The 10,736-nt window shown below is 41.7% G+C and overlaps 1 protein-coding gene across 2 annotated transcripts; it reads right to left on the minus strand.

The window, feature by feature from the left end:
• Positions 1-3,041: 3,041 nt before the first annotated feature.
• On the minus strand, positions 3,042-10,097 carry LOC124023251 (glutamine amidotransferase-like class 1 domain-containing protein 3, mitochondrial). 2 transcript variants are annotated; one of them, XM_046337786.1, is made up of 6 exons: positions 9,979-10,066; positions 9,683-9,708; positions 9,060-9,172; positions 7,954-8,125; positions 3,886-4,087; positions 3,042-3,674 (listed from the first exon to the last, which is right to left on the minus strand). In XM_046337786.1, the coding sequence occupies exons 3-6, from the start codon at positions 9,165-9,167 to the stop codon at positions 3,482-3,484; spliced, it is 675 nt and encodes a 224-aa protein (XP_046193742.1). In that variant the 5' UTR covers positions 9,168-9,172; positions 9,683-9,708; positions 9,979-10,066; the 3' UTR covers positions 3,042-3,481. The 2 variants fall into 2 exon arrangements, with proteins under 2 accessions (XP_046193742.1, XP_046193741.1); XM_046337785.1 differs by lacking the exon at positions 9,683-9,708 and having other exon boundaries at positions 9,979-10,097.
• Between the last annotated feature and the right edge of the window lie 639 nt (positions 10,098-10,736).

Below are 10,736 nucleotides of genomic sequence, written 5' to 3' on the forward strand. Positions count from 1 at the left end.
TTCTACAATAACACCTCATATAGTAGTTTTAACACCAGGAAGTGTTTATTGTTTACCCCAATGGAGTTCTACAATAACACCTCATATAGTAGTTTTAACACCAGGAAGTGTTTATTGTTTACCCCAATGGAGTTCTACAATAACACCTCATATAGTAGTTTTAACACCAGGAAGTGTTTATTGTTTACCCCAATGGAGTTCTACAATAACACCTCATATAGTAGTTTTAACACCAGGAAGTGTTTATTGTTTACCCCAATGGAGTTCTACAATAACACCTCATATAGTAGTTTTAACACCAGGAAGTGTTTATTGTTTACCCCAATGGAGTTCTACAATAACACCTCATATAGTAGTTTTAACACCAGGAAGTGTTTATTGTTTACCCCAATGGAGTTCTACAATAACACCTCATATAGTAGTTTTAACACCAGGAAGTGTTTATTGTTTACCCCAATGGAGTTCTACAATAACACCTCATATAGTAGTTTTAAACACTACATCAAGAGGTCCGTATTTCTTGACAAGGTCAATGTTGAGTTAAGGACATTACAAACTACACTCACAAGTCTTTATTGCTACATGCTCTTATGTAAACATTTAAGACATCAGAACTAGCAGCAGACATTATAACATGTAAATTAGCGCAAGCATAGACCAGTTAAAGTGATACAACACTGCCTCTCACGGGTGGCCAAAAATAACCATTTGAAAGCCATGCCCCAATAAGGCACACCTCGAGTATAATTTCCCGGTGTGCATTGCCTTTTCCAGTGAATTGTAGAGTTACCACTGATCTGTATGTGTTGGTGATGCTAATGTTCAGTCCTGTGGACTTCACCAAGAGAGTTCCTAATGTATGTTATCAATAAAATGTAACCGTTAATGATAATACATCACATACACTGAGTGTACAAAATATTAAGAACACCTACTCTTTCCATGACAAATCACATCAAATCAATTCACATTTGATTTATTACATACACATGGTTAGTGCTAATTACGGCTGCTAGAATCCTGACTAGAACCAAAACATTTGATCATATTACTCCAGTGCTAGCCTCAATACACTGGCTTCCTGTTAAGGCTCGGGCTGATTTCAAGGTTTTACTGCTAACCTACAAAGCATTACATGGGCTTGCCCCTACCTATCTTTCCGATTTGGTCCTGCCGTACATACCTACACGTACGCTACGGTCACAAGACGCAGGCCTCCTAATTGTCCCTAGAATTTCTAAGCAAACAGCTGGAGGCAGGGCTTTCTCCTACAGAGCTCCATTTTTATGGAATGGTCTGCCTACCCATGTGAGAGACGCAGACTCAGTCTCAGCCTTTAAGTCTTTACTGAAGACTCATCTCTATATCTCTATATCTCTATATGATTGAGTGTAGTCTGGCCCAGGAGTGTAAAGGTGAACGGAAAGGCTCTGGAGCAACGAACCGCCCTTGCTGTCTCTGCCTGGCCGGTTCCCCTCTTTCCACTGGGATTCTCTGCCTCTAACCCTATTACAGTGGCTGAGTCACTGAATTACTACGGCTCTTTAATACCATCCCAGGAGGGGTGCGTCACTTGAGTGGGTTGAGTCACTGATGTGATCTTCCTGTCTGGGTTGGCGCCCCCCCCCATGGGTTGTGCCGTGGCGGAGGTCTTTGTGGGCTATACTCGGCCTTGTCTCAGGATGGTAAGTTGGTGGTTGAAGATATCCCTCTAGTGGTGTAGGGGCTGTCCTTTGGCAAAGTGGGTGGGGTTATATCCTTCCTGTTTGGCCCTCTCCTGTCCGGGGGTGTCCTCGGATGAGGCCACAGTGTCTCCTGACCCCTCCTGTCTCAGCCTCCAGTATTTATGTTGCAGTAGTTTGTGTCGGGGGGCTAGGGTCAGTTATATCTGGAGTACTTCTCCTGTCCTATCCGGTGTCCTGTGTGAATTTAAGTATGCGCTCTCTAATTCTCTCTTTCTCTCTTTCTTTCTCTCTCTCGGAGGACCTGAGCCCTAAGACCATGCCTCAGGACTACCTGACATGATGACTCCTTGCTGTCCCCAGTTCACCTGGCCGTGCTGCTACTCCAGTTTCAACTGCCCTGCCTGTGATTATTATTATTTGACCATGCTGGTCATTTATGAACATTTGAACATCTTGTCCATGTTCTGTTATAATCTCCACCCGGCACATCCAGAAGAGGACTGGCCACCCCACATAGCCTGGGTCCTCTCTAGGTTTCTTCCTAGGTTTTGGCCTTTCTAGGGAGATTTTCCTAGCCACCGTGCTTCTACACTTGCATTACTTGCTGTTTGGGGTTTTAGGCTGGGTTTCTGTACAGCACTTTGAGATATCAGCTAATGTACGAAGGGCTATATAAATACATTTGATTTGATTTGATTTGATTCGATTTGAAGGTGACTGAGCCCCCAGGTGACTGAGCCCCCAGTTGACTAGGCCCCAGGTGACTGAGCCCCCAGGTGACCGAGCCCCCAGGTGACTGAGCCCCCAGGTGACTAGGCCCCAGGTGACTGAGCCCCAGGTGACTGAGCCCCCAGGTGACTTAGGCCCCAGGTGACTGAGCCCCCAGGGGACCGAGCCCCCAGGTGACTGAGCCCCCAGGTGACTAGGCCCCAGGTGACTGAGCCCCCAGGTGACTGAGCCCCCAGGTGACTGAGCCCCAGGTGACTGAGCCCCCAGGTGACTTAGGCCCCAGGTGACTGAGCCCCCAGGGGACCGAGCCCCCAGGTGACCGAGCCCCCAGGTGACCGAGCCCCCAGGTGACTAGGCCCCAGGTGACTGAGCCCCCAGGTGACTGAGCCCCCAGGTGACTGAGCCCCCAGGTGACTGAGCCCCAGGTGACTGAGCCCCCAGGTGACTGAGCCCCCAGGTGACTGAGCCCCCAGGTTACTGAGCCTCATTCAGCCTCATTTACTGCCTTTAAAAACATAGCTGATATGGCTGACTTGCTTTAACAACTGTGGTTTCTACTGACAATTGAGATGTACAAACTATGGTATAAGGGGATGACATGTAGATAAGAGGCAATCCAAAATGGGACATTTTTAGAATTTGGTTTGACTTTTATTACGATGTTGATAAAAACACAAGTCATCCCACAGTCAGACAGATGAAGCAACAGAAACACCGTCTTCTTCTGCTTCTTCTGTCCATTACATTCCAATCAGGAGGGTCTCCAGGTAAACAAACAACAACAACAACAACAACAACAACAACAAACATGATTGTGAGGTCACTTCCCAAATGGCTCCCGATTCCCGTCTTTTGAGAAGATCACATCAGCACTATAAAGGGAACAGGGTATCTTTTGAGAAGATCACATCAGCACTATAAAGGGAACAGGGTGCCTTTTGGGAAGATCACATCAGCACTATAAAGGGAACAGGGTATCTTTTGAGAAGATCACATCAGCACTATAAAGGGAACAGGGTGACTTTTGAGAAGCACAGCTAATCAGTATTCTGAATCTCAGACGTGTCCTAGGCCAGTTTGAGCAGTTCTGTAACCATGACGCCCACCCCGTCAAACACCTCGTGTATGGGAGCGTTACACATGAAGGCGGAGGAGGTGACCAGCTTGTTCTTCACATCGATGTGGACCTCCCCCACTTTCTTATTCACGTGTTTACAGCCCAGCTCCTTCATGGAAGTTGCCGTCTGGGCATGGGGCCATCTAGTGGCAGGAGGGAGAAGAAAAGCAGCAGGGTTAAAAACATACTGCTTTGTCCTGTTAAAACATATAAACACACACACACACACACACACACACACACACACACACACACACACACACACACACACACACACACACACACACACACACACACACACACACACACACACACACACACACACACACACACACCTGAGACATTGTAACTCACCTCTCACACTCCTTGTCCTGTCCCACGGTGACCTCACACCCCGGCAGAGCCTTAGCAGCTAGGACAGGGGAGATGCAGCACATAGCCAGGGGCTTGCCTGCAGCGTGGAACCCCTTAATCAGCTTCTCTACTTGGGGTTGAACCGTGAACTCCTTCCCCTTCACAGCCCAGTCAGACAGATTTTTAGCCACGCCAAAACCACCTGCAAAACACAACACAGTTCAGTTGAGAGGAGAACCGCGGAGACCAGTGGTTTTGTTTTGTTTGGGGTTGGTGGGAGTAGAAAGATTGAAATGAAGTCATAGTGAAAGAGTGATGACATAATAACAGAGATATAGAATAAAGGATAGATGATATAGTAACAGAGATATAGAATAAAGGAGAGATGATATAGTAACAGATATATAGAATAAAGGAGAGATGATATAGTAACAGATATATAGAATAAAGGAGAGATGATATAGTAACAGATATATAGAATAAAGGAGAGATGATATAGAATAAAGGAGAGATGATATAGTAACAGATATATAGAATAAAGGAGAGATGATATAGAATAAAGGAGAGATGATATAGTAACAGAGATATAGAATAAAGGAGAGATGATATAGTAACAGATATATAGAATAAAGGAGAGATGATATAGTAACAGATATATAGAATAAAGGATAGATGATATATTAACAGAGATATAGAATAAAGGATAGATGATATAGTAACAGAGATATAGAATAAAGGAGAGATGATATAGAATAAAGGAGAGATGATATATTAACAGAGATATAGAATAAAGGATAGATGATATATTAACAGAGATATAGAATAAAGGATAGATGATATAGTAACAGAGATATAGAATAAAGGATAGATGATATATTAACAGAGATATAGAATAAAGGATAGATGATATAGTAACAGAGATATAGAATAAAGGATAGATGATATAGTAACAGAGATATAGAATAAAGGAGAGATGAAATAGTAACAGAGATATAGAATAAAGGAGAGATGATATAGTAACAGAGATATAGAATAAAGGAGAGATGATATAGTAACAGAGATATAGAATAAAGGATAGATGATATAGTAACAGAGATATAGAATAAAGGAGAGATGAAATAGTAACAGAGATATAGAATAAAGGATAGATGATATAGTAACAGAGATATAGAATAAAGGAGAGATGAAATAGTAACAGAGATATAGAATAAAGGAGAGATGATATAGTAACAGAGATATAGAATAAAGGATAGATGATATAGAATAAAGGAGAGATGATATAGTAACAGAGATATAGAATAAAGGATAGATGATATATTAACAGAGATATAGAATAAAGGAGAGATGATATATAACAGAGATATAGAATAAAGGAGAGATGATATAGTAACAGATATATAGAATAAAGGAGAGATGATATAGTAACATGGATATAGAATAAAGGATAGATGATATAGTAACAGAGATATAGAATAAAGGAGAGATATAGAATAAAGGAGAGATGATATAGTAACAGAGATATAGAATAAAGGAGAGATGATATAGTAACAGAGATATAGAATAAAGGAGAGATGATATAGAATAAAGGAGAGATGATATAGTAACAGAGATATAGAATAAAGGAGAGATGATATAGTAACAGAGATATAGAATAAAGGATAGATGATATAGTAACAGAGATATAGAATAAAGGAGAGATGATATATAACAGAGATATAGAATAAAGGAGAGATGATATAGTAACAGATATATAGAATAAAGGAGAGATGATATAGTAACAGAGATATAGAATAAAGGAGAGATGATATAGAATAAAGGAGAGATGATATAGTAACAGAGATATAGAATAAAGGATAGATGATATATTAACAGAGATATAGAATAAAGGAGAGATGATATATAACAGAGATATAGAATAAAGGAGAGATGATATAGTAACAGATATATAGAATAAAGGAGAGATGATATAGTAACATGGATATAGAATAAAGGATAGATGATATAGTAACAGAGATATAGAATAAAGGAGAGATATAGAATAAAGGAGAGATGATATAGTAACAGAGATATAGAATAAAGGAGAGATGATATAGTAACAGAGATATAGAATAAAGGAGAGATGATATAGAATAAAGGAGAGATGATATAGTAACAGAGATATAGAATAAAGGAGAGATGATATAGTAACAGAGATATAGAATAAAGGAGAGATGATATAGATTAAAGGAGAGATGATATAGTAACAGAGATATAGAATAAAGGAGAGATGATATAGTAACAGAGATATAGAATAAAGGAGAGATGATATAGTAACAGAGATATAGAATAAAGGAGAGATGATATAGAATAAAGGAGAGATGATATAGTAACAGAGATATAGAATAAAGGAGAGATGATATAGATTAAAGGAGGGATGATATAGTAACAGAGATATAGAATAAAGGAGAGATGATATAGTAACAGAGATATAGAATAAAGGAGAGATGATATAGTAACAGAGATATAGAATAAAGGAGAGATGGTATAGTAACAGAGATATAGAATAAAGGAGAGATGATATAGAATAAAGGAGAGATGACATAGTAACAGAGATATAGAATAAAGGAGAGATGATATAGTAACAGAGATATAGAATAAAGGAGAGATGATATAGTAACAGAGATATAGAATAAAGGAGAGATGATATAGAATAAAGGAGAGATGATATAGTAACAGAGATAATAATAATAATAATATATGCCATTTAGCAGACGCTTTTATCCAAAGCGACTTACAGTCATGTGTGCATACATTCTACGTATGGGTGGTCCCGGGGATCGAACCCACTACCCTGGCGTTACAAGCGCCATGCTCTACCAACTGAGCTACAGAAGAACATAGAATAAAGGAGACATGATATAGTAACAGAGATATAGAATAAAGGAAAGATGATATAGTAACAGAGATATAGAATAAAGGAGAGATGATATAGTAACAGAGATATAGAATAAAGGAGAGATGATATAGTAACAGAGATATAGCATAAAGGAGAGATGATATAGTAACAGAGATATAGAATAAAGGAGAGATGATATAGAATAAAGGAGAGATGATATAGTAACAGAGATATAGAATAAAGGAGAGATGATATAGTAACAGAGATATAGAATAAAGGAGAGATGATATAGAATAAAGGAGAGATGATATAGTAACAGAGATATAGCATAAAGGAGAGATGATATAGTAACAGAGATATAGAATAAAGGAGAGATGACATAGTAACAGAGATATAGAATAAAGGAGAGATGATATAGTAACAGAGTTATTATTATTATTATATTATAGATATAGAATAAAGGAGAGATGATATAGAATAAAGGAGAGATGATATAGTAACAGAGATATAGAATAAAGGAGAGATGATATAGTAACAGAGATATAGATTAAAGGAGAGATGATATAGTAACAGAGATATAGAATAAAGGAGAGATGATATAGTAACAGAGATATAGAATAAAGGAGAGATGATATAGAATAAAGGAGAGATGATATAGTAACAGAGATATAGAATAAAGGAGAGATGATATAGTAACAGAGATATAGAATAAAGGAAAGATGATATAGTAACAGAGATATAGAATAAAGGAGAGATGATATAGTAACAGAGATATAGAATAAAGGAGAGATGATATAGTAACAGAGATATAGAATAAAGGAGAGATGATATAGTAACAGAGATATAGAATAAAGGAGAGATGATATAGTAACAGAGATATAGAATAAAGGAGAGATGATATAGAATAAAGGAGAGATGATATAGTAACAGAGATATAGAATAAAGGAGAGATGATATAGTAACAGAGATATAGAATAAAGGAAAGATGATATAGTAACAGAGATATAGAATAAAGGAGAGATGATATAGTAACAGAGATATAGAATAAAGGAGAGATAATATAGTAACAAAGATATAGAATAAAGGAGAGATGATAAAGTGTTTACTGATAAAAGATAAAGACAGGACTGTGTTAGTCAGTACCAGTATCATATTATCAATGTGCTGGTGCTAGATGAAGGAGTAATGCTCACCTGGGATAACGAGGGCGTCGAAGGCGGTGATCTCTAGCTTGGCAAGGTCAGACACATCGCCGCGGGCGATTCGAGCACTCTCCTCCAGGACGTTGCGTTTCTCAGCTGTGGGTTTCCCCTCACAGTGATTCACTACATGCATTTGGTCCACGTTGGGGGCAAACATCTGGACCTGGGAGAGGGAAGGGGAGAGGAAGGGGAGGCGGGGGGAGGGGAAGAGGGGGAGGAGAGGGGGGAGGAGAAGAGAGGAGGAGTGAGGAGGGGGAGGAGGGGGCGGGGAAGAGGGGGAGGAGAGGGGGAGGAGAAGAGAGGAGGAGTGAGGAGGGGGAGGAGGGGGGCGGGAAAGAGGGGGAGGAGAGGGGGAGGAGAGGGAGAGGAGAAGAGAAGAGAAGAGAGGAGAGGAGAAGATGGTGAGGCGGAGGAGGGTGGAGGAGAGGAGTGAAGAGGAGGCGGTTGAGGGGTTAGGAGAGGAGGTGAGAGGAGGGAGGAGGGGGAGGAGAAGAGAGGAGGGGGAAGAGGGGGGAGGAGAAGAGGGGGAGGAGAGGGGGAGGAGAAGAGAGGAGGAGTGAGGAGGGGGAGGTGGGGGGCGGGAAAGAGGGGGAGGAGAGGGGGAGGGAGAAGAGAAGAGAGGAGAGGATGGGGAGGCGGAGGAGGGTGGAGGGTGGAGGAGAGGAGAGGAGTGAAGAGCGGGGGTTAGGAGAGGAGGTGAGAGGAGGGAGTAGACCACCCTTACCTTAGCTCCAGCCCTAATGTAGACCACCCTTACCTTAGCCCCTAACCCTAATGTAGACCACCCTTACCTTAGCCCCTAACCCTAATGTAGACCACCCTTACCTTAGGCCCTAACCCTAACGTAGACCACCCTTACCTTAGCCCCTAACCCTAATGTAAGACCACCCTTACCTTAGCTCTAGCCCTAATGTAGACCACCCTTACCTTAGGCCCTAACCCTAATGTAGACCACCCTTACCTTAGGCCCTAACCCTAATGTAGACCACCCTTACCTTAGGCCCTAACCCTAATGTAGACCACCCTTACCTTAGGCCCTAACCCTAATGTAGACCACCCTTACCTTAGGCCCTAATCCTAACGTAGACCACCCTTACCTTAGCTCCAGCCCTGCTGAGGTGGACCAGTACAGCTGACGCCTCGTGGACCTCAGTCCCATCATAGACTCCACACCCTGACAGAATTACGGCTACACACTTCACCATGACTCCTGCAACACACACACACACCATATGGTCTGGAGTTAGACCAGAACAACAGAATGGAGACAGGGATATCACTAACAGCAGTTTGATTAAACTGTTCCCCAGACTTTGTCCTTACAAACCCCCTTGTTTTACCATCAATGCACCTCACTGCACATGGAGGGGCAGGTTACATACACCACATAGCTGAGTGTCCGTGTGTAATGTTACAAAAACCAGATTGATTGGTCAATGTAATGTCAGGTAAACCAAGGCTTGCCTCCCAAATTGTACCCTATTCCCTATTCCTGGAGGACTGTTTCCAGGTTACAAACAACACAGGAAACACCCGCTCTCTCTCTCTCTCTCTCTCTCTCTCTCTCTCTCTCTCTCTCTCTCTCTCTCTCTCTCTCTCTCTCTCTCTCTCTCTCTGTCTCTTTCTCTCTCTGCCTCCCTCCCTCACTCCCTTTCTTTCTCTGTCCCTCTCCTCTCCCCTTCTTCCCTCCCTCTCTCTCTATGTTTCTAGTCAACAACAACTGGTAGAGGCAGACAGAAACAGGAACTGAGTGGAGGGAGAGTAGAGTCGGTGTAAAGGAACAGAAAGCACAGAGATTTAGATAAGCATCAGTTCACCGATCATTATAAATATTGTAAATGTTGCAAGTCTACATAAAAGTATTGCTGTTGTGTTGTGTATAAAAGACAAAGAACGTTACCACATTTCCATCCTAAAACCACAATGTTCACATTTCCAACTCTAAATACAACATGAATACTGACGTAATAGGGAAGTAGACTACTAGTTTACTAGCAGCAGTAGTAGTTCTCTCACCTTGTAAAGGTACACTACAGTAGTATATGGTCTGTTGCGTCTGTGGCGTCTTCTCCTACCTGCTGTCTCCTGTTGTAGTGAAACTGGAATCCTACTGGCTTTATACCCTTCCTGCCCAGGCTGCCCTGGCCCCGCCCACAGAGGTGTGGTCTGGGTTACAGCTTTGTACGGTGAGGTCATGACAGGACTGATGCAGGGAGGGGAAAGGGAAACTGCTGCTGCCTTCCTCTGTTTGGCCAATGTTAAATCTGCTTAGTCATTCTGACATCTCTAAGACATTGGATGGATGGATGGATGGATGGATGGATGGATGGATGGATGGATGGATGGATAGTGTCAGTGTGTCAGTATTGATGAAAATACTGTGTAGATTATCAGTCTACAGAATAATTTATTTAAAGACAGTATAGCGAAGACGACAATAAACACAGTTTGTATTTACAGACAGGTGTGCCATATCTCAGTCATAGTCAGCTAGGTGGGCCATATCTCAGTCATAGTCAGCTAGGTGGGCCATATCTCAGTCATAGTCAGCTAGGTGGGCCATATCTCAGTCATAGTCAGCTAGGTGGGCCATATCTCAGTCATAGTCAGCTAGGTGGGCCATATCTCAGTCATAGTCAGCTAGGTGGGCCATATCTCAGTCATACTCAGCTAGGTGGGCCATATCTCAGTCATAGTCAGCTAGGTGGGCCATATCTCAGTCATAGTCAGCTAGGTGGGTCATATCTCAGTCATAGTCAGCTAGGTGGGCCATA

Source organism: Oncorhynchus gorbuscha, unplaced genomic scaffold, assembly GCF_021184085.1.
Source record: "Oncorhynchus gorbuscha isolate QuinsamMale2020 ecotype Even-year unplaced genomic scaffold, OgorEven_v1.0 Un_scaffold_1567, whole genome shotgun sequence".
NCBI lineage: Eukaryota > Metazoa > Chordata > Actinopteri > Salmoniformes > Salmonidae > Oncorhynchus > Oncorhynchus gorbuscha.

Excerpts from the sequence above, each read along its gene's own strand:
- LOC124023251 (XM_046337785.1), bottom strand. The coding sequence starts at position 9,167 with ATGGTGAAGTGTGTAGCCGTAATTCTGTCAGGGTGTGGAGTCTATGAT. Across the intron at positions 8,126-9,059 it reads TCAGCAGGGCTGGAGCTAAG|GTCCAGATGTTTGCCCCCAA; the intron begins GTAAGGGTGGTC and ends TCCCTCTCCCAG. Across the intron at positions 4,088-7,953 it reads CGACGCCCTCGTTATCCCAG|GTGGTTTTGGCGTGGCTAAA; the intron begins GTGAGCATTACT and ends TGTGTTTTGCAG.